Source organism: Pan troglodytes, chromosome 17 (genome assembly GCF_028858775.2).
Source record: "Pan troglodytes isolate AG18354 chromosome 17, NHGRI_mPanTro3-v2.0_pri, whole genome shotgun sequence".
Taxonomy (NCBI): Eukaryota; Metazoa; Chordata; class Mammalia; order Primates; family Hominidae; genus Pan; species Pan troglodytes.
Genome location: NC_072415.2, coordinates 75,864,570 through 75,889,346, shown reverse-complemented (window position 1 = coordinate 75,889,346; position 24,777 = coordinate 75,864,570). Strand labels below are relative to the sequence as shown.

At 34.7% G+C, this 24,777-nt stretch overlaps 1 protein-coding gene across 2 annotated transcripts in view; it reads right to left on the bottom strand.

Annotated features, from left to right (window-relative positions):
• Window positions 1-24,777, bottom strand: part of CDH7 (cadherin 7) — a 137,228-nt gene that overhangs the window by 34,290 nt on the left and 78,161 nt on the right. For both annotated transcript variants that reach the window (XM_009434118.5, XM_001149161.6), the window contains exon 7: window positions 11,578-11,831. In XM_009434118.5, the coding sequence (XP_009432393.1) occupies window positions 11,578-11,831 (254 nt within the window). The remainder of the gene's footprint in view (window positions 1-11,577; window positions 11,832-24,777) is intronic.

Here is a 24,777-nt window from a genome sequence, read left to right as displayed (position 1 = left end):
GCATTCCCTCTTCTCATATTTCCTGAACAATACTGTGTACACTTGGTAATTCTTCTTTAAGCGTTTGGTAAAAATTTGTCAGTGAAGCTATCTGGGCTTGGATATTTCCATTTTCAGAAAGTTTTTAACTAAAATTATAATTTAATAGTTATGGGATTATTTAGGTTATCTATTTCATATTGAGTGAGTTTTGAGAGTTTACACTTTTTGAAAAATTGATCCGTTTATTCTAAATTGCCAAATTTCATTGAAATTATAAAACTTATGTCAGTAGATTTGTTTATAGTGTTTTCTTATTCTGCTTTTTATGTTTGCGGGGTGTGTAACATCTCCTCTTTTGTTCTTAATATTTATCATTTTTTCTGCTTTTTTTTTCCTTTGTCAGTGTTGGTAGACGTTTATCAATATTTAGGTCTCTTCAAAAAAACAAGCTTTTACTTCTATTGATTTCTGTATAATTTGTTTTGAAATGCATTGATTTATGTTCTTATCTTTATTGTTTTATTTCTTCACCTTGCTTTGGATTTATTCCACTAATGTTTTTCTAATTATTACTCCAGGACAGGGGACAGTAGAGAGAAAATAATGGTAAACTCATCACAGGTTTGGAGATACTCTGTATACTCATCTTCACTAAACTACCTGCTAATATTTACTTTTCAGAGGCCTGATGGCTCCACTCTATCCAGGTTTCATAGCTGCATTTACCGTGAGATACAGGGTGGAATATGCTTACTTAGAACAGGGTTATGTGTGTATCTATGTGTGTGTGTGTATATATGTGTGTATATATATATACGTGTACACATATACTACATACATACGTATATGTATGAACCAATATACATATATAAAATACACTTCTATGTAAGTCATATCTAATGGCAATAGGAAAACTGATATTAATGTTTGATAAGAGGATTATAACTTAATGAGATTATAACCCATACATTCATGCATCAATTAAGCCAATATTAAAACCTGAATTGCTCTCTTTGTCAAATCTCTAAGTTAATAACTGAGATAATGTTTGAATATTCATGAAAAGATAAATGTCTAGATTCTTAAAAGCAAAAAGGCCTTGAACTTGACAGACATCGGTCTAAATGAATTCATGTAATTCCCCACAGGGCTAAAGTCAATGACTAAAACACTTGCTTCTATTATCAATAGTCTCAAAGATCCTAGCGTTAGAATAAAAAAAATTAAAGTTGAGAATTTATTTAATATGCTAAATGTCTCCAACCAGTATTTGCCTCATAGAAAACTACAAATAATTTAGGGATCTAGTTATAACCTAGGACTCTATCTGTTTTGAAAAAACATGGGCAACAAAAGTTTCTATCATTCAAATATTTACCATTTCTAAATTATACACTCTGCAGCTTCCCCTTGTAGATATATTTATTTATTTATTTAAACAAAGTCTACTCTGTAGCCCAGGCTGGAGTACAGTGGTGCAACTATGGCTCACTACAGCCTCGACCTCTCAGGCTCAAGTGATCCTCCCATCTCAGCCTCCCAAGGAGCAAGGTCTACACACATGGGCCACTGTGCCAAGCTAATTTTTGTATTTTTTGTAGAGACACGGTCTCACTATTGCTGCCAGGGCTGGTCCCAAACTCCTGGGCTCAAGCAATTCTCCTGCCTCAGCCTCTCAAAGTGTTAGGATTACAGGCTTGAACCACACACCACGCCTGGACCCCTTCTAAATTGTGTGTATTTGTTAATAACTATAATCCCCACTTAGATCTCACTAAATAGCATATATATATATATATATATATATATATATGGTAATTTATGATGTTATCATTTCCTTATGTCTTCCATTTATTCATTTATGCATTTGGCAATTACTCTTGAGCACCTGCAAGTGACATACTATTTCAGGAAATACATTACAAAAACATTTTTTTTATTGCAACCAAAATAATAAATATTGAGGAAGAAACTAAGAAGTTGTTATGAAGGAGGTCAGGGCATGTTTGCAGAAAGGTATTGACTTGAGATGAGATGGGACGCTTTGTCAAAGACAAAGATTAGACTGAACATCCAGAACAGTCCTGGTGGTTTTTACATTTCTTAATGGCAAGGACTTGGGGTCACCTAGAATTAAAGGGGTTTCCTATTTTCTACCAGCCCCTCTGGACATGCAAAAAAACTTCAGTTGTTGTATAAAGCATTAGCTAATGTATAAAGTCACTTCAGAAAAAAAAAATCCTTAGGTGAGAAAAATAAAGAAAATACAGATACTTTTTAGAATGAGAAGTGTAATGTATCTCTGCCTTAGTAATGTAGGATGGCTGATTGAGCCAAGAGAAGAAAGGCCCTAAAAGAAGTCTGAAAGGAAACACTATTTGATGTTGTGGATTGACTGGCCTAGGGACTGAGAAATGCAGTTGCCTGAGTTAATTGGAGGCTGAACTAGAAGTGTGAGGATAGGTGATTTCCTAGTCATGAACCACCACTAACTACAGTGCAACTTCTGATGCCATTAGCGGTGTGTGGACTTACAACAATCTCTCTAGCTGCTGCAAATTACAGCCTAAAATACTTGGCTTCCTTTAGTGTATGTTGGAGTGGACAATTAGAGAGATCACTTCCATATTTTTGCAGCAACAGCAGTTAAGCTTCTGCCCCATCCACTTATTATGCTGACAGCTCTGTATCTCAATATCCAGCCTAAAACTAGTTCCTGAAATTTTTGAACACTGCTTTATAGATGGCTTTACCATCATTAATTCAATCTCAATATATCTATGAGCAAATTCATCAACCTTTTCCCCAAATTACCCTACCTTCTGAACTTTTCTCTTTGCAGGATATAATATTTAAAATATAGTTTACCTTTTTTCCTTAATTCTCAAACAAATATGTAAGATCATATGTGGCAGAAACTTCCATTTGCATGCCTAATAATTATATTTCTCTTACTTCTTGTTAAGAGAACCATGCTTTTATTAGACGCAGCCATATGTCCCTCTGAAAAACTATATTTGCTAGCCTCCCTTGTAGATGTGATGTCTTTATATCTAAGTTTTGAAAAATGAGGTACAAAATACATTTTTAGCCTATAGCCTAATTGAAAAACTCCTTAAAGCATGAGTGATAGCTGTTAATTTACCTGGTATTTGATTTCTGCCCTCCCCCTTTCTCTCACCTGGGGCACAAACACAATGGAAGAGATCCAGAAGCCACATTGTAAATAAGCGGTGACAAGTGCTTAAAAAATGAAGTGAAGGCTCTTGATGGCATTATACTGCCAAGGTGTCAGTCCTTGAAAGCATAGCTCCAGACTTCTCATTAGTATGTCATTAGTGTTAAGCTTTGCTGCTACTAGCCAAGCACAATTTCTAACTAACGCAAGCATATATTATTATTGAGGTTATTTCGATACTGGACTTAAAATTTCACAGTTGGGGGTTGGATCCAAGATTTAGAATCATGACTATTTGAGCCAGTTTTCCAGCATACTATGTTGCATATAAATTAATTGTAGTTTCAGCCACCTACATCTCTATAATTCAGCTTCTATTTGTTTTTTTTCACCCCTCTGCTTTCCTATCTAAACTCATAACCAGTCAAACTGATGTATTAAGTGGTGAACAAATATACCACACACATCTCCAATTCTGTGCCTTTTCTCATGTTGGTCATTCTGTATTCCTGTTTTTCCTCCTTTCCAATTATTTTAGTCCTGCTATTCCTTGAAGACAAACTAGCAGCATTAAAGCAGCATGCCTTTCCAATTACATCAGAAGTCATGCTTTTTAAAGAAAACCTGCATGGTGTGTGATCCGTGGATCTTACCAAATGCTCCTTGTGCTACACCACCAGGGACCATAGACTGAGGATTAAAGGACAGTATTTCTGGCCATTACCCTGTCACTAACCTACTGTTCTAATTGGGGCTTTTCATCTGTGCTTTTCTGTTTCTTCATTTGTTCAATGAGAAAGTTTTACAAGATGAATTCTCATTTTCAGATCTAACACTGAATTTTTAAAAATGAGTTTTCATGTAAGATCTCTTCTACAGCTACATAACAAGAGGGTTTCTGCAAAAGACCATATCTCATACATCTGTGTGTCTTCAGTGTTCTGAACATCTGTTACAAAATGAATTCCTTAATGAATACCGGTGATTATCACTGCAGCTATTTGATGAGCTAAAGAGATCAATTAAAATGTTCTTCTTTATATTCACAGGTAGCATTCTTATCACCAGCTATTAATTTACATATCAGTGTTCACAAACAGAAAGTGCAGGTGAGTGAGCTAGATTAACACAAATATATCATCAGTACTCCCAAAGTGGCAAAAGATAATGTAATACAAAAACATGGGAAAATTTCATCAATTGAAATAGATGAATAATTTGAATAGAAATTTTAATCTACTATAAAGTTTGTCGATACGTGTGTGTGCATTTGTGTGTGTGTGTGTATTGCTGTAAGGATCGTACAGGTTTGATATAGACCTCACTAAATTCCTGGAACCATATTTGCTAACTGTGTGGCCGGTGACATATTTACTTCTAATATAGGAATAATAGTGCTTGCCTCTTAGGAATTTAATGATAAGTAAACTTCAAAATAAATTATTGAGGCCGGGCACTGTGGCTCATGCCTGTAATCCCAGCATTTTGGGAGGCCAAGGTGGGTGGATTGCTTGAGTTCAGGAGTTAGAGACCAGCCTAGGCAACATGGCAAAGCCCCATCTCTACAAACAATTAGCTGGGCGTGGTGGTATCTGCCTGTAGTACTAGTTGCTGGGGAGGCTGAAATGGGAGGATCACCTGAGCCCAGAAGGCAGAAGTTGCAGTGAGCCATGATTGTGCCATTGCACTCCAGCCTGGGCGATAGACTGAGGACCTGTCTCAAAAAAAAAAAAAAAAAAGAACAAAAATGAACTATTGATTTCTGAGCTTAATGATAGCAGACACCTTGCTTGTATCCTCACCCCTCTTCTGATTATGTCAACACAATTTTCCTTTAGGGTTTTATACTTTTTCAAATCTCATATGCAATCTTGATGGCACTCAAGATGTCCAGAATGTTTTGGAGAAGACGGCCACATATATCAAGATATGAAAATAATAATAATAATAATAATAATAAAACCTCTGCAGGGAATGTGAATCTTAAACAGACAGCTGCAAGAAAAGAGTTGCAGCTGATTCATCACAGTTGCCACATTCTGAAGAGCCTGCTACCCTCGCTACATGTATTTACAGAGGAACCCTACTCCTCTCTTTTCTGAAGATTGGCCATTCAGTTTTTTCCTTTCTTTCTTTGAGCTATACCCAATTATTTCAATAAACTTCTTTTTTAAAAAATGAACTGTGGCCAATTACTGTTGATTATAATTAAAGAATGTTAAGAGGATAGTACATGATAAAAAGTAATACTCCCTAACTTTTTAACCCCATGAATAATTCTCTATGATTTACACCAAGAACACTGAATTTTTGTATTCCTTTATTAATGTGACTTTTCAATAAGTATTTAATTTTATATATATATATATATATATTATATATAGTGTGGCAGGGTCTCACTCTGTCACTGAGGCTGGAGTGCAGTGGCGTGATCTCAGCTCACTGCACCCTCCACCTCCTGGGTTCAAGAGATTCTTCAGCCTCAGCCTCCCGAGTAGCTGGGATTACAGGCATGCACCACCACACCTGGCTAATTTTTGTATTTTTGGTAAAGACAGGGCTTCACCACATGGGCCAGGCTGGTCTCGAATTCCTGGCCTAAAATGATCCACCCATCTCGGCCTCCCAAAATGCTGGGATTACTGACGTGAGCCACCGTGCTGGGCCCTCAATAAGTATTTTAGATATGAAAAATACTGTAAGAAACAAATCAGAACAAATGTAATTTTCAGTGAATTTATTTTACCTGGAGTCTTCCAAAAAGGTAACTAAGAAAGTCTTTGCTGACAGCAGAGCTTTGTAATTCTAGAGCAATAGAATAAAACATGAAAAAATGGGCCGGGGGTGGTGGCTCATACCTGTAATCCCAGCACTTTGGGAGGCTGAGGCAGATGGATCACCTGAGGTCAGGAATTCAAGGCAAGCCTGGCCAACATGGTGAGACCCTGTCTCTACTAACAATACAAAAATTAGCCAGGTGTGGTGGCGGATGCCTGTAATGCCAGCTACTTGGGAGGCAGGGGCAGAAGAATTGCTTGAACTTGGGAGGCAGAAATCGCAGTGAACAGAGATCACACCACTGCACTCCAGCCAGGCAAAAGAAAAGAAAAGACAAGACAAGACAAGACAAGACAAGACAAGAAAAGAAAAACGAAAGGAAAGGCTAAAATAAATTAGGCATTTCCTGCAAAATTTAACCTACAAAAATTATCTCTGGATAGTAAGTACACTACTCTAACGAAAACACGCTATGTTTTCACCATACGTGAACATATACTTTCTTTTTTTCATTTTTAGTGGTAGTTATGCTAAAATGAGCAGCATTTTGAAATAGAGTACAGCTTATAGTCTTCTCAGAGATTTAATATCTGCTACTATTTAAGTTAATCAGTTTTACTGCTAGTATTATTTTTCTGTATGTTATGTTACTGGTTGGTTTGCTAATTTTCTTAGAATAAAATAGATATTCACAAATAATTTAGATTTCACATGTGCACATATATGAATGAATACAAGCTACTTAAAAAATACACACTGAATTATTCAAACACCCCAAATATGTTCACACTAATCCATCACATAAAGTAATTTCCAACATAATATTATCACTTTTTATGTGAGGATATACAATACTAGGAATGCTGAAAAAGCCCATGGGTAAATATTATCCAAGTATCCTTTAACATAAATATAAACATATTTCTATATTTAGATTATTAGAAATGCTTAAAATGATGCCTATTACTTTTTGTTTTCCTGTCTTCATATCTGATCTTATTTGTAATAATATCATGTTCTATTTCATTGGCCATTTTTAGTATAGGAACTTTGGGCTTGCTGTGATGCCTACAGAAATGAACTTGCTGATTTCATAATTTAGTACTAGGCTTTTAGGATGTAACCAAATAAAACATAAATGTACTTTGCATGATGTTTTCTTGGCTTGCCCAAATCTTGCCATCCCTTGAAGCCCTACTTACACTACCACTCCTTCAAATGAAATCTCACAGCCAGTGAACTTGGAGTGCTGATTATTTATCTTACAATTTGCCATATTACAGTGCTGGCATATTTTTCCCCATATTGTTTAACTTTTATGAGCTCTTATTACTTCATCCAGATTGTAAGTTCCTTGAGGTCAGAGGAAATGTTTTATTTATCTTTGTTTTCTCATTAGCATTTTCCCCAGTGCTTGCATAACACAGATTTTTAATGAATGCCTGTTCAGTCATTGATCAGTCTGCCAATGCTGACATGAGAAATGAGTCAAATCCTCTAGACTCTAGGCTGTTCTTACAGCTTTTACCATCTTGGATGAGAAACACAGAAGTGAAGTTTCTATCACTCAGAAACGTGACCAGAATCAGCAGACCACAATCTGTCCTTCCAAGTTCAATAGATAAAGCCCGATATTGAGTACTTAGGGCCAAAATTTACATGATATGATAAACAGCTACTTATCAAATAACAAGCCAGAAACGTGCTTGCCCTCAATTACCCATTTTTCTTTAAAAAAAAATTTTGTTTTTTCCCTCTAAGTAATCTCAAGTGTCAACTAACTTCTACCCTTGGCTTTGACTGCAATTTTAGTTTACGTATGGTTTTATTTCCACATACCACTCCCTGCCACAAAAGGACAGTACAGTGTATATGAAATGGTGGTCTAGATAAGCTATCTGGATGTTGGGTAAAGTATAAAAAAGACCTAACATTCACAATCGTGATATGTTCTGGCCAGTTACTGGGGTTTGGGTTTTTTTAATCTTTCCATCTATGATGACTACACTTGTAAACGTCAAGAATGACCAGGTTCCAATAGTCATATAGGTGCCCCAGTCTTTCTCTAAGGAAAAAGCAGATTCATAGAGAAGAGTTATGCATAGCCTTTGGGTGGTACTTTAGTAAAGCAGGTAGAAATTTTAAAATGCTGTGCAAGGCAGGGATCCATAGGAAGACAATATCAACTTCACCTTGCTGGGGGCAACTAAATGTATATTTTTCTAGAATTCTAATTTATTGCCTCATATATCAGAAAATACTACAAACATAAATGACATATGCTAGATTTCAGTATTATACAACACAGAATGTCAATAAATTCAAAACTAATCATCCCATTGGCCACACTGTTTTACAAGTCAAACCCTACTGGTCTAATTTTAAACAATTACAACAAAACAAATAATGCTTTTCCATTCCTCAAAGAACTACAATATTGCTAAAGGTGTAAAGCACAAAGATCACAATTGTTAAGACTCCTCATGTCCCATCTCAATGTGGAGATTCACTTTTCCTAGTACCTCAGAAGACTGCTATTTATTCATCCATTAACATATGTTTTATTATGTTAAACATATGAGACAGGATTTACATTTTGATAGTTACTGGAGTGCCTAATGCAAATACATGCTTATATTCATCAAAAAGCCATACAATATGTTATATCTATTGGAATACGCGTGAGTACAAGACAACTTGCAATATAGATTGTCAATATGGTTGCATATAAAATGCTATGTCTCTTTTACTGACTTCATTAATCTCAGAATTAAAATGGCATGGAAACACAATAACCTATAATAATAGCAATATATAATGACAATACATGGTAATATTCAAGTCATGATTCACAGTTTAAAAGCTTCATTTACTTTCTCGCTCTTATTCAATCATCAGAAAAGCTTGGGGTAAAGCATCAGTTACTTTTCCTTTTTGCTGGCTAATACAAAAACACAGAAGACAAGGTGACATCTCCGAGGCCATTCCACAAACAGCAGTGCTGGGAAGGGAACCAGTCTTCCAGAGAATGCGTGCGAGTAATGCATATGCAACAAATTATAAAATAAGGAGACTGGCCTCTTAAGGGATATTATATAAATGGATAGAGGAAGAGAAGTATGTGAGAGACAAATGCAGAATAAAAATGTATAAATAATTGTGCTGACCTTATGAAAATCGTGTAAAAACTTTCAAGTATGTAAGTATTAAACATGACTCAAGAAATTAATTCTACAAATGCAAAAGAAATACTCATATATACAAAACAAAATTTTAATTCACTGGGGACAAAGTCTATCTATTTCTCTATTTGTGAGATAACGATGTAAGCTAATAGTAACCTGAACTTTCAGGTCACCGTCATTACTTTTAAGGAAATGAAAGTGGGGTAAAAAATATGGTGCTGGGTAGGTACTCTTTCACTGATAAAGACCACAGAGATTTTTACTTCCAAAATCAGAAGTTCAGCCTTTGACCTCTGTGCTTCAGAGAACAGAAGTGTAGCTCACTTCATCTCTCTCTAGTCACTACTTGCTCTTTCTCAAGTCACCTCCCATTTGGGCCAACTATTCCTTCTTCTTCCTAAAATTATTATATAATAATATTGACTTTTTTCCAATGAAAATATTATAAAAAGTGAAATATTTTCTATGAAAGGCTTCAACAGAATGACAACAAGGGAGTGGGTAATAGAATAATTTAAACAGGATAAAAATATCAATGCAATCAATGAAAATATTCTTAAATCCTTTCATTTTACTTATTCACTTATTTATTTTAGAGACAGGGGTCTCACTATGTTGTCCAGGCCGGAGTGCAGTGGTTATTTACAAGTGCAATTGTAGCTCACTGCAGTCTAGAACTCCTGGTCTCAAGTGATCCTCCTGTTTCAGCCTCCCAAGTTGCTAGAACTACAGGCATTTGTCACCCCACCTGGCTCCATCATTCATTTTAGTAGTAAATTATGATATATAGTAATGTCTTTCAGTCACTCTCCATATCTCCAACTTTATGAAAGCCTGTCTCTCTTTCTTTCCATTAAATTAAATGATTCAAGCAGAAACCAAATTGTCCTAAGTAGCTAATCTATGCCAGTAATTTTACTGTGGTTGATTGTTCATGAGGGCAAGAGATTTAAGGTTTCACTAAGAGATGGAATGCCATAACAAAACTCAAACTCATGTTTGCCCCAATTAATATAACTTGGTATGTGGGGCTGAACTGCAGTCAGAAAGTTTTCTTGACCATGAAGGCAGGGCAATTACAGAGAAGAGGGGAAGGCTTATTCTATCTGCTGTATTTGTGATTCATAAATATTCTTGTGCACAGATTATACTCTCGGAAATGGTCTATTATCACCACATTAAAAACAGTATAATCATCAATACATTCTGAATTTGCTGCCTAGATAAGCATATAATACATATGATTTCACTTTTTAAATAACTATTTTTCTATACCAATCCTTTACTAGGTTCTATATATATGTGTGTATGTATATATATACACACATATACATATATGTATGTATATATACTTTAAAATACGTGTGTGTGTATAAATGTACATAATCACTTTATTACTTTAGAAAGAAACAACATTATCGGCTTTTTAAAATCAATACATATTAAGTAATTTTCATGACAATTTAGAGCCAACGTCCAGACTTATCTCAAAAGTTAGTTCAAAAGCACTTACCATAGTTAAATATTATTTAAATCTAAAAGTCTGTGGATAGTTTCTAATTGAACATATCTGAACATAAAACAATCATTGTTGTTTTATTTATTTTTTACGTTATAGTCTTTGTAATCAAAATCAAACCTTTATGTTGAAAAGTGAAGTATTTTACTTACAAACCCAAATAAGACATATAATACAACAGACTTTTTATTTCAAGTATATTCTATTTATAATGTTAACTCAAAAAAATAAGTCTCACACAAACACATAAACACACGCATACACACAAAAACATGTAGATCTCATACTATAAATTATAGCTAAAAAGTGCAAAATGTAATGTTGACATATTTTGAAATGCTTACATATCACCATTGTGTCAGTCTTAAAGATATTATTTGGCTATAAGAATATCTAGCCTAGATACAAGACTACTGAAAAGATATTTTTAATAGTCTTTATATGTAGCTAGTTTTTTTTTTAAATTAAGTGGAAATATTAAACTGAACAAATATATACTGTTCAAGTAGACCAATATCAATAAAATGATTTGTTTAGAAATTAGTCCCTAATTTGAATTGTTGATACAATTATTTTTCTAACATATGCATGTATCCTACAACTTAAACATGCATTGCTTCATTTTTGAACATGTTTTGCTTTAAAAGAGATTCAGGATAATTGGTTGAATAGAAACATCAGCTATGGCTTGTGGATAGTAATGGAGGCCTAAAAATATGGCTCAACGATAATGGCCTTGATAATCAGATGATATTTTTGAGTTAGTAAAATGTATGTTTCTAATACTGTTTTACCTCTGCTGTTATAACTCGATATATATATATATCTGGTTTTTATTTGTTATGAACAAAGGAACATCAGAGCGTAAAATAAGAGTTGTGAACAAGAATGCATTGTTTGTAAAACCATAGAAAAGGAAAACAATGAGTTTTTACCTCACAGGGCTATTGGAAGAATCTGGGTCATGAGCTGCTACAGTGCCAATGATATTCCCAACCTGGGTAGCTTCCGACACCTCCATAGGGTACAAGGGTGAAGAGAACACAGGGGGCTCATCTACATCTTCCACAATTATCTTCACAGTTGTCGTGTCGCTGAACGGACCCAAGCTTAGAAAGCGAGGGTCGGCATCTTTATTTGCAGCTTCTATCCGTAGTGTGTAACTTGTTTTGGCTTCAAAATCCAGCTCCTGTAAAGAAAGTCGTTAGGAAAATTAAATTACCGGTTAAACAGTCAGCAAAGCAGAGCCTTTTCATTTATGAATGTCAATAAGCTCAGGAAGGACTCTGTCATGTAAATGCACCATCAGCATCCAAAAATAATAAATAACAATGCCAGTCAGATTTCTTGTTGCTTTCCTGGCTCACAAACAATGGTTAGTGCCCTTGAATCAACTTCACCCACTCTGCTGCTATACGCTGCACAAACAGACAGATGCCAGTCTTGGGAATACGATTTCAAAGAAAAACTGGTCAAATTTATTTTTTTTCCAACAGGGACTGTCAATGTAATATTCTTCAACCATGTAATTTAACTGTACTACCCAGGGTGCACTTTAAAAATTAAGAAAAGCATTACTTTCTATTGAATTTCTCATTTAAAAGGTCAGTGATTTGGGGGACTTCATTAGGATTCTGAGCTTTCAGGGCACTCAAAGTGTGGCTGCAGGGGCAACTGTGCCATCCTGAGGTTGTTCAGTCTGCAAACATGGCCAGTTCTTCTCCATGAAGCACCCATCATGTCTGCCTTCACTATCCCTCCAACAAAATATACTAGATCTCTATTTTAGGAGGTTAACAGTTATATCTCAGAATCTTTACATTGTATCTAATTTTCCAAGAGGATTTACATGCTACAATTTTCCCAAAAATTAGTGACCAACTCAAACCGCATGAGAGCTGAAAAAGGTTGTGAGGACAATTAAACTAGTTGCAGTAGCAGAGCACCATCTTTGAAAAATAAAAATCATATACACAACATGTAGACGTTGTTTGTGACAATAACATGCTTCTTTTTCTTCAATGGATACAGAAAGTAACAGCTTTTTATGACTTTCAATTTCAGTCTTACCACTGCAAAACTGTCCCCAAATTCTTTTTACATTTAATGATGTAAAACAAAAAGAATTAAAAACAGTGAAAAAAAAAAACTTTACAGGAATACTGCAAAATATAATACATACTTTACTTAGTTGTCAGTATATAAAAATAAGGCATTATGAAATGTGAGCTAATATGTAATACTAAGAACTGTAATTCAGATTCATTCACTATATGTTTGGGCATACGTGTGTATATGTATGCAGGCACGCATTTATTCCGACTTATCCCACAAAGGATGTAATAACCAAAATAAATAAAATAATAGTTATATAAGTATAAAATAGGATGTATATACACATACTATACTGTATATAATATATCCCATACTGTGTACAGTGCATATTCACTTTGCTACATAAAATATAACACATATATACACACATACACACATTATATATAAATATATGTATACACATTACATATGTGTATATATATGTTTGCACACAAATATTAAAGAGATCCCACAGCTTATCTCCGAGTAAGCAAAAGGAAAATATACACACACATATATATATAAATCAATATACAAAATAGGCTTACAATATCTAGACCAGACAGTACTTACTAAAATGCTTATTTAACATCTCTCTTAGCCACTAGATTTGAAGCCCTGACCATTTTGTTCATCACTATTATTCCCAGTACCTAAAATGCTTTTGATACATAGGGGAGTCTCAATAAATTCTTGAGCCTCCTTTTCTTGAATCAACACAACAACAACAACGAAAAATGAGAACACAGATATTCAGTGTACAAGAGGCTGAAAATTGAACTACACACCTGACCCAAAGAATCCTGCTGGTTAAAATGAGAGATAAGGGAAGAAATAACAGTCAAGTATATTGTTTTTCTTGAGCACAAAAACACTTTCTAGAATTGCTGCAGAACAAAAAAGTTTTCATTTTTATCTGAGGTTTTACATAAAAATATTGGGACACATAGAAAATACTGCCATGACAACATTGTATTAACAAACTCAGTAATATTTTTATGAGGCTAACATTTTTTGTTTGTTTATTATCTAAGAGTCGGTCTTGTCCAATGGTGGTCAAAAAAAGGTGAGAATGAGAACCCACCAGAGACCCTTCTAAAATATGTGTGGCCCCTTCCAATGGATTCTGATTCAGCAGGTGCAGGACGAGGCACAGGCAGATATATTTTTAGAAGGCTCGTCAAGTGATTCTGAAGCAAATCTTCTCTTAAGAAACCTGACCTACTCATTAAAATCTTCTTGGGCCTATCTATCAATTCCAACCTTTATGTTGGGGACACTTGAAGCATTCTCACTTACCTAAAAGCATCTACTGAGAAACCAAAACATACTCGTAGTTTAGATAATAACCTCAGTTTGTTCTTATATTCTTTAGAAAAATTACTAACTATAAGAGAAACCTTATTTTCAAATATGATGTGTCCATATGTAAAAGAATATACTTAGAAATCCGATTTGTCAGCTCCTTTCAAATCAATGCAAAACCACAACCTTTAGGTTATTTATTCAGGTTTTCACATTAGCAAAAGGCATACCAAGTATTTCTGTATTCAAGTAAAAGTTTGTCTCCCTTATGAAAGAATAATTTAAAATGTACTGCAGAAATGAATGCAATTTTTTACAGCAACTTGTTTTTTTAAATGTATCTAAAAGGAGCAACATGAGGTATAGACATCTGGATGCTAAAAAGTCATGAAAAAACACACTATTATGCATGATGATTGGTTGCCTAAAAGCTATTATGAAAATAAAGCAATAAAAGAATTCATATGAAAGTCTATGAATCAAGATTACAGACAAAAGGAATTGCTTCACAAAATTATTTTCAGAGTATATCAAAATATGCCAGGATCTAGCTTTCAAAGATGTGATAAGACTGTTAAGCATTTGAATAAAAAAATAAATTTTTACAGTAAAATTTACTTTTTATATGACTTCTCATTGTTGATTTCTAGATAAGTAATATAGTCCATAACTATTAGAATTAATTATTAAGATTATACTTGAAAAATAACAATTAAGAAAAGACACCAAATAAGGAAATAGAAAAAAAAAAGTAATTTCTAAATAAATTATCTCGATGTTTGGAAGTACATTGTATTAGTTCGTTTTCTCACTGCTGATAAAGACATACCCAAGATTGGGCAATTTACAAAAGAAAGAGGTTTAATGGACTCACAGTTCCACGTGGCTGGGGAGGTCTCACAACCATGACAGAAGGTGAAAGGCACATCTCATGTGGTGGCAGACAAGAGAAGAGCTTGTGCAGTGAAACTCCCCCTTATAAAACCATCAGATCTCATGAGACATATTCACTACCACAAGAGCAGTATGGGGGGAAACCACCTCCATGATTCAATTATCTCCCACTGGTTCCTTCCCTCAACACATGGAAATCATGGGAGCTACAATTCAAGATGAGATTTGGGTGGGGACACAGCCAAACATATCATACATATAAGTGCATACTTACATAATTGGAAATTTAACCAGGGTTTAAAAAAAAAAAAAAAAGCTGCTTCTCTTTTAGCGTCTCTAGGGTTCCCAGAATGACTCTGTGGCTTCACCACTTCAAGTCTGGAATCAAATAGGGGACATACAGACTAGCAGATACTTTTTCATACATCAAGTGACATCTGTGTTAGAGACACTAAAAGAGAGAAGCAGCTTTTTTGGTGTGTTAGTTTCCAAAGTACAAAAATAGTCTTTAAATTTATTGTCATCAAGGATAATTAAATTAGGATTAAATAAAAAGAACTCTGTGTAAGGCAAGGGTCTGCAAACATTTTTGTGAAGTATAAATATTAGTGACTATTAGACTTGGCAGGGCGTACATTCTCTGCCACATGAAAATGAATAAATATGATTGTTTGCAAATAATAATTTTTGATAGGTAACTCAGATTTTAAATTCTATATGGTTTTCATGTATCATAACACATTTTTCTTGTTTTGAGTTTTTCCAATCATTTAAAAATATAAAACCATCTTTACCTCATGGGCCAGGCTAAAACAGGCAGGCAGTTGTTTGCCAATCTCTGATCTAAGGAGCCCAATATGGTAAGGCTAACATTCATGGCCTTCAGTGATCAGCATCCAGCACACTTTTTCTCTTCTAGTGTATATCACCTGCTGCTCCTTCTTTCTCAGATGATTCAAAAATTTCATTTCTTTCTCACATAACTTTATCATTCCTCTCAGAGAAATCTTCTAGAGACTATCACCTTCTTAATAAGCATTTCCATAAACCCCTTACCCATGTAATAAAACTTTTTTACATTAAGAGCTAACTACAAAGAGTTGTACACACACATCTTTAACATGCATTTTAAAAAATGTAAGATTAGTGTTTCCTTTGCATTTTATATTTGTGTCCGCCCCCCAACCACCACAAAAATTCATATGTTCAAATCCTAACCCCCAAGGTGATGCTATTAGGAGGTGGGACCTGTGGGATTTAATTAGCTTTTGAGTGTGGATCCCTCATGAGTGGTATTAGTGGGCCCTTATAAATGAGACCTCAGAGAGCTCCCTCACCCCTTCTGCCATGAGAGGACACAGGATATGGCTGTGTATGAACCAGAAAGAGGGCCCTCGTCAGATGCCAAATCTTGACTTTGGACTTCTCAGCCTCCACAGCTGTGAGAAATAAATATTGGCTGTTTAAACATCCAGTATATATTTCTGTTATAGTAGCCCAAACGGACTAAGACAATATTATTAATACATGTGAAAACTAAATAGCAAAGAGTTCTAGTAAAAGTCCAAAAAGCCCATGTTTAAAGAGCACAGATACTACATGAACTCATGGTCATATATATCCATCAACTGTATGATGTTATCATGTATAAGCCCTTGCTGACCTCATCAACCTCATGAGGTTTTTGTAAATTATTGAGAAATAAATAGCACCTAGAACAGTGACTGACACAAAATAATCACTGTAGAAATACTTGCTGTATTACTATTATGCTGTTATTAGAAGCATTATTTCCTGCTAGATTATAAGCAAATGGAAAGTAAAGAGTACGTGTTTCTCATCTTTGTTCTGCTCTGGCACCTAGGTTGTTGTCTTTGGCAAATTCTATTGTTGGATTAAAAAATATGACTATCACGAATAGTGGAGTCTCAAAATTTCCCTTGCCATTTGTAGCCTTTTCAATATTAAAACAAGTTAATTAATGAATTCATTTAATAAAATCATTGCACTTCATTTTTCTTCATTAATATAGCTTTGCTTCTGGTTTATAGCCAAATACATACTCGTTAAGTTCAATGACCTCCTTATATATCTCGCACCTTTAGCCAACAATGTTGTTAATATTTCAGGAATTGACCCAAGTTAAATCCTTCTAAATTTCTCCATTCTGTTCTCTTTAATGGTAGCATGACACTATCAGGGCTGGATAGTGTATGTGTATATGTGCATGTCTATATACTTAATGTCTTACGTTTAATTCTGATTTTGTTCAAAAGTTCTATGACTGTCTTCATTAAGAGTATTTCTTTCTCTGGAGATTCTAGCTGTTTTTCAAATGAAAGTATATTTTGTAGCTTTCAATATCTGTAGCTTTTCCCTACTTCTTGAACAAATAAATGTAAATCTTTTTTCCTAAGTAAATGGGCTTAAGTGAGACCATACCTATGGGAAAATAACTCTCATTTATAACTTTTCCCTTACAATAATTTTATGTTAGGTCGGGCATGGTGGCTTAAGCCTGTAATTCCAGCACTTTGGGAGGCCAAGGCGGGCAGATCATGTCAGGAGTTCAACACCAGCCTGGTCAACATGGTGAAATCCCATCTCTACTAAAAATACAAAAGTTAGCCTGCCATGGTGGCACGTGCCTGTAATCCCAGCTACTGGGGAGGCTGAGGCAGGAGAATTGCTTGAACCCAGCAGGCAGAGGTTGCAGTGAGCCGATATTGTACCACTGCACTCCAGCCCGGGTGATAGAGCAAGACATCGTCTCAAAAAAAAAAAAAATTACTCTAAATCTCTAAATAAACATACTACCCAGAACCTTAAACCTGATCTACAACCTTGGATGAGGTTTAAAAGCAGGAATAATTCTGTACATTTAAATATAATGATTCTCCAAGAACTTTCCAAAGCAAAATACATCCCCTTTATTATCAACAACTGCATTCTGTCGTTTCTATTTTCTTATTTCCCTGGGTTATGACCAAGAAGGCCTTATGTTTCTTTTAGCTTGAGTAAATTTAAACAGGTTTCTTTCTAATTTTAGGCCCCTGACCTCTCTTTAGAAAATTCGTCATTGTAAATCTTTTTTCTGCCCTTTTAATATGTAAATCTTTTAAAAATCCTCTTGACACTTTTATTACCAAGGAATGTCTTCCTCAAGGGCCCCAAAGCCATCTCTATGAAATTTTATCATCAAGGAAGACAGAACCAATACCTCCCAGTTTCTGTGGAAGGATAAGAGCCTAACTTCAGCGGGAGCCTTTTTCCAGGTTGTAAAACTATCCCCTGTCATGATGATACAAGAACATTTACTTTCCTATTGGTTAAAGCCAATCATCGAACACAACTGGCCTATGATCCCCACCCTTCATCCTAGCTCATAAAAACTCTGCAGCCCTTTGCTTTAGCCAAGTTGAGTTTGGACTGAGTCTGGTTTCTCTCTCCTATTGCAACAGCCTTGAATAAAATCTTCCTTACCTGTTAAACTGTCCTGTGCAATTTTTGCTTTCACAGCAGCAAGTGATCTTAGTAGGTAGATGAGGGCTCTATTTTGAAATTTTTGTGACTCATGAATTTTAGCAAGAAATTATATTTTCTAGAGAAGAAGGTGAGAGAAAGATAATATATAAACAATAAATACTATGTTCTACCTAGGTGCACACTGTTGATGCATTCATAGAGGTCTATGGGTTATGGGGGGAGAAGAGCTCTGGAGGTCTTGCCAGCTCTGTGTATTCTCTGCAGCGAGACTGATACTTTCTTATCTTTCTAACTGTACTAGACTTGAGATTCTTATAAAAATATCCTAACTTTATTAATCTTACAAATCTACAATAGATATGATTATTTTTGAATAAAATAGAGATTTACTGATTTACAAAGAAAAAAATATCTAAGGCTAAACAAATTACCTGAAAAACAGTAAAATAAGTGTAAGCAAATTTAGAATAAGCAAAAGAGATTACTGGTTGTCTCCAGGTCCATTTTATACTTTTATGACAGTCATTATTATTATTATTTTAATTATACTTGAACACAGATATTAGGACAGTACATGAACAAACATTTGCAGCTTGCAAATGGATTATTACCAGTAGATAGAAAGTGCCTGTGCTCCAAAGGTAGGTTGAAACAAAATACAATGAATAATTGCAGAAATGATTGCAGTCTAAAACTATAAATTATACAAAGATATGATCAGGAATACAATAATGATATAAATATCAGGAGATATTATTTTCATCATCTTGTAACACAGGTTAATATTGAGGAATATTATCATCAAAGTAACCACAGCCATCACGTATTATTTTAAACTTAGCACAGTTTAAAATAGGCTCTGCCTATCCAGATTCTTATTCATACTTAGTTAACGAGTGTCTTCCTTTCTCTCTTCTGTTCTCCTGTCTGGATCAGCTTTCGCCCCCATAGAAATGTTCCATTTTGACTTCTGCATTAATTAATTTCATACTGCTACAGTAACAAATTACCAAAATCTTAGTGGCTTAAAAAAGAAATTTGTTGCTTTATAGTTTTGGAGGGCAGAAGTCTAAAATCAAGGTGTTGGCAGAGCTTCATTCTTTCTGGAGGCTTCGGGGAAGAATTGTTCCAGTGTCCAAAAGCTGCATGTATTCTTGGCTCATAGCCTCCTCCTCCATCTTCAAAGTGCATCACTCCAAGCTTGGGTTCCGTTACTGTATCTCTTTTTTATAACACTGACTCATCCTTCTTTCCTCTTTAAGGAGCCTTGTGATTATACTGCACCCAATTATGTGATCCAGGATAATGTTCCCATTAAGCTCCGTAACTTAATCACGTTTCCAAAATTCACTTTACCACATAAGGTAAAACGTTCACATATTCTGTGAATATCTTTTTGAGGAGGAGGCATTATTGTGTCTACCACAGCCTCCTACTCTGAACTTAGGTAGTCTGTTTTGATTTTATAAGCATAAAGTAGAAAACAAGCCTTGGAAAGGACTGCATTTCTGCCCAGCATCTAAAACCTGGTTTACCTTACAGCTCAGGCCAATTCCCTTACTACGCTGAGGTCAACATTTTCCAGCATGCACTATAGCTGTACCCAGTGACTTCTAGAGGGTTTCATACATTGTCTGGGAAGCAGAATCCACATTATGACCTGAAGACAACTTAGCATATGTTTTCCTGGAACCCTTCATCAAACAGTGGCAAATTTTAACTGACCTTGATCAATAAAATGACTTTATGAGATAGGCTAATAGAGGAGAAAGGATGACGAGGGAAGTGGGCAGAACTGAGATTCAGTATTTCCTTGGCCATTTCATGAAGTATAACCTGAAGGTTAGTTAGTCTCTCTGGAGCAGCGCTGGAACGCAACACATTTTTCCCACTTTCCCTGTGTCCACAATACTTTATTGCTTCTTTCTTCTCAGGGATGCTTTTTTCCCTTCACTACCTGAATCTAGGTTGTCCTGTGTCTTGCTTGGGTCAATACAATGTGGCAGAAATGATGACATGCCAATTCTGTCAAACAGCCTCAAAAGACCATACAACCTCTGTTCTTACCATTCTTGGAACCAGCCCAGGTAGCCCATGGGATGATGGGAGGCAGAGGTCCAGGCCCCTTGTTTTCCAGGCAGACAGACAGCCACCTCCATAGAGGCAGAGCCACCATGCTGACCAATAGCTGATGCATGTGTGAGCCTACTTAAGACCAGCATAAAAATATCCTACTGAGCCCAGGCCAAATTACTGACCCACAAAATCATGAGCTAAGGAAATTAAAGCACCAGGTTTGGGGATGATTTATTAAGAAATAAGGTAGTTGATACAACCACAGATAGAAAGAGAATGAGAGTTGGTGACCAGTTTTTGTCAGGTGATGGCAGCATATCCAGATAAAATGAACCAAAATAAACTTGAAATGGCCAAATTAAACAGTCGGGAAGAAGTCAGATCTCGACATGGGAATTTCTTTGAACTCAGCAAGAGCTCCAGTTCCTTGACTATTCTAATCTTTGCCTTATCTGTTATGTCCCATCATTACTATGTATCATAGATGTCAGGATCCATCAATTCTCTCTTCTATTGATAACATATGCAATTTCTTCTATTCATCTAAATATAAAACTTTGTTTGTTAGTCTTTTTGATAAGTTATTTTTAACCCCTCTTAAAATATCTTAATTCTGGAAGAATAAAACAGTTTGCCTTCTCTGAGTCTTTCTTTGCCATGCTAACTTAAATTGTTCAGTTTCACCAAGAAATGTCTAAAGCCTTCTTTTCATCATTTCATTTGTGCCCTCCATGGATGTTATCAATGGTCTCTTTAATTTTGATTGCCATGCATGTGCATATAACTCCTAGACATAAGAATGTACTATAGAGCTTTTCCTTGAACTACAGACCTATATTCATGACTTCTTAGACATATTTACCTTGCTATTACAGTGCACCAAACATCACTTGTTCCAAGCCATCCTACACATCTCCACTCCATTCTCAAAGAACAATGCAAGTATTCAGCTAGTTACACAAACTAGAAATACTGGCTATGTCTTTAAATTCTCCTTTTAACCTTCCTTATACAATTATTAAATTCTCTCCTATCTATTTCTTAAATATCTCTTTCTTGGAATCCTACCCACCGAAATTGACCTAGGAACCAACACGCCATGGGAGGGCAGGGGGGAAAGGAAGGACAATTTTACATGATCTGTGACTTGTACTCAGCAAAATAAATTCCATAATGGACTCACTGGAAAACATCTTTGATATACACATATTCTGAGAATACTGCTATAATCACTATCAAAATTTTAAAAAATCAAACAAAGCTGAAATACTCTTAAGTGAACAAAATCAACAAAAGCTGAAATAATCCTAAGTGAACAAAGTCAGTGCCTTTTGATCAGGTCAAACGTGTCGACATGTAAATTAGTATCATTTTCTTCAAAGAATGTTAATTTCTTATCTTTTTATAAAACTCTATGTTCATCTCTACTCTTGACTACTCAAGCACAGGTAAATTTATACCTTAATAAGCAGATAATAAGCCTATATACACAAACACATACACATAATGATTAAAGCATGCTAGTATATACTTATATACATAGTAACAATGATTGAATTAAGTGGAAAATATAATCTGAAGTTCAGAAGCTCACCAAATTATCTCGGCCCTTAAAACTAAAATAATCCAAAATTTATGCCTTTTCACAGTCCAATGAGAGCAATGTCATTGCTCAATTTTAAGAAATATGCATCCTGAGCAGCAGGATTAATTGAATAAAATGTTTGAAAGAAAAAAATTAATGAGAGGAAGAAAAATAAATTGGAATTAACCTTGGTTTGATTCTCTCTCACCACATATCAGCAACATTTATGAAATACTAAATGAAATACATATTTGATTGTAGAAATTAGACCTCAATATTACAAGTAATAGGCAAAAGACACATTTCAGTACAAGACAGTAAACCCCAGGTAGTCCACATCTGTGCAGCTTGAGTTGAAGGCTGGAAGGCCACTGTGATATCTAACTTAGCGTAGTGAATGGCAGGTAGACAGCATTATTAACGCCTCCACATAATGCTGTATTATTTTGACTTCATTCAGCCTTTCATAGGGTATGGATATGAGCATATTTTGAATCTAGCACAGCAAAATTAGCCCTTAAAAGCCTAAATGTCTTCATAGTGTGACAAAGTGGACCACCAAATAAATCATATGTCAGATACCGGATGCATAGTTATCTTTCATAGGGAATTAATTTTGAAAATGCTCATTTTTTTTACTCTATAGTAACTCCATAGTAATGCATTTTATAGAAAAAAAATTCCATATTTAATCACAACTGAAGACTTATATTGAAAACTACAATATAAGAGGTACATTAGAGGAAAGACTTCCATATATTAAAGAAAAAAATTTAAAAAGACTAAATTACCTAATTTTAAGTTATGATAGCAAATGTAAAAAGAAAGAATTCTAGGTGAAACAAAAACTATATTCACTCAAATGTGATAATCTTTATGTTTACTCTTTGTAAATTTTGAAGTCCTATTTAACTGGTTATAAAGGTTATCACAGAAGCATTCATATTTTGGTCAAGGAATAGCATTTGCATTGCTTTAACTGTTTAAGATGAAAATTTCATCATCATTTTTATATTTAAACTATATAATCAGGTTTATTCTTAAAGTATAAGAGTGATTAAATCATAAAAACTCTATGCCATTATTTACAGCAATCTTTAGCCTTGTGGATTCTGCACATTTTGTCATATTAATAAACATTTTCTGTATAAGATATTGGAACAGTAATAGAATAACCAACAGCATTTTTTCATTTTCTCTGTTTATTCTTTTTCAAATATATATTTTAAAAAGCATTGTTTATCTGCTTTTCTCTTCCTGATTCTAAAAGAATTCTATGCCAAGTATAATACATTCAAATGTAGCAAAATACAATGATAATTTTCACAAACTGGAATACACCTCATTATACATATAATAGTACATTATTTATGAAAAGGATATGGACCAAAGTTTTATTATAGTATAGAGTAGAGAGAAAATAAATTCAGATAATTATCAAGCACGGTCCGCAGGTAGAAAATAATCTAATTACAATAGAAATGACTCTATCCAGATGGACATTAAAACTTTATTGTCCAAATGTGAAGTAATATGCAGACATTCAGAACCACCAGAACAAATACATTTATGACTTTAACAAAAATCTTGTCAACATCTGAGCAATGTCTGGTTGTAAATGTTTTCTTATGCGGAGAAGGGACTGGGAGACCAACCAAAAAACTGTTCGTTTTGGTGGACTGTCCATAGCATTCCATTGTTTATCTCAGTATAATTTTTAAAATACTCTGGGGGTAATAAAAGAAGGCCAAATTTATCTTTTTTTTTTTTTTCAGAATTTCTGGCTTTTAGTCTTCCAACTTGGATTCAAAAATCCATTCTAAATTTCACAGACAATGCCACTACTTTCTGGTAGGGAAAGAATATGGAAATTAGGGGACTCATTTATTGTTTTGCAGATTCCTCTTGCTGTGAAAGCTCCCTGGAAAAGTTTTATCTAGGGTATAATGTAGGGTCCATGTTTATTGAAATCTTGGTACGTAGAATTGAAAATCAAAATCCTGTCTTGTTAGGGCCACAGACAGTAAACTGTTAGTTCAGACTGAGGAAATCTTAAGAACAAGACTTCCTTGATTCTGGGAAAACAACTCCAAATAAACTCTAGTTACAAAATGTTAAGCAAATATTTCCTTCTGAAATTGAGTATAGAGATACTTTTGACCTCATGATGGAAAGACACTTGGATTTGGCGGTAAAGCCTGCCTTTGTTGGGCCAGCAGATCGCGTTCTTTTAAGATAGAAGGTTTCAGGGATGTGAATGAGAGTGATGGATATTCCTTACATAGGTACTCACAGGTTGCTCTTCCATGGTTAGATTAAGCCCAGAAACTCACACCAATGTTCTCATGAAGTACATATAGGGAAAGTATTGATTTTTAACTTGTTTTATAGCTCTCATTAATGAAAGTTCTCATTAATTTGACAAAATTGTAATAAATTATTTTATAATTTCTAAGTATATAATATCATCATTCTATCATAATTATTTCACTGCTTCCTTTGAATTGCTGGTATTATTCTGTCTTATTCCCTGAGTGTAAGGTAGATTCTTTTAAGACTAGCTGGAATAATAAAAATATATAGTTTTGAGTTTTAAACAGCAATTTTTTAAAAAGATGTATTTAAAAATGAAGAAGCTAGACTCAGGCTATGAGCTAGGTGTGGGGGACATAAAAATAACTTAGAGGTGAAGCAA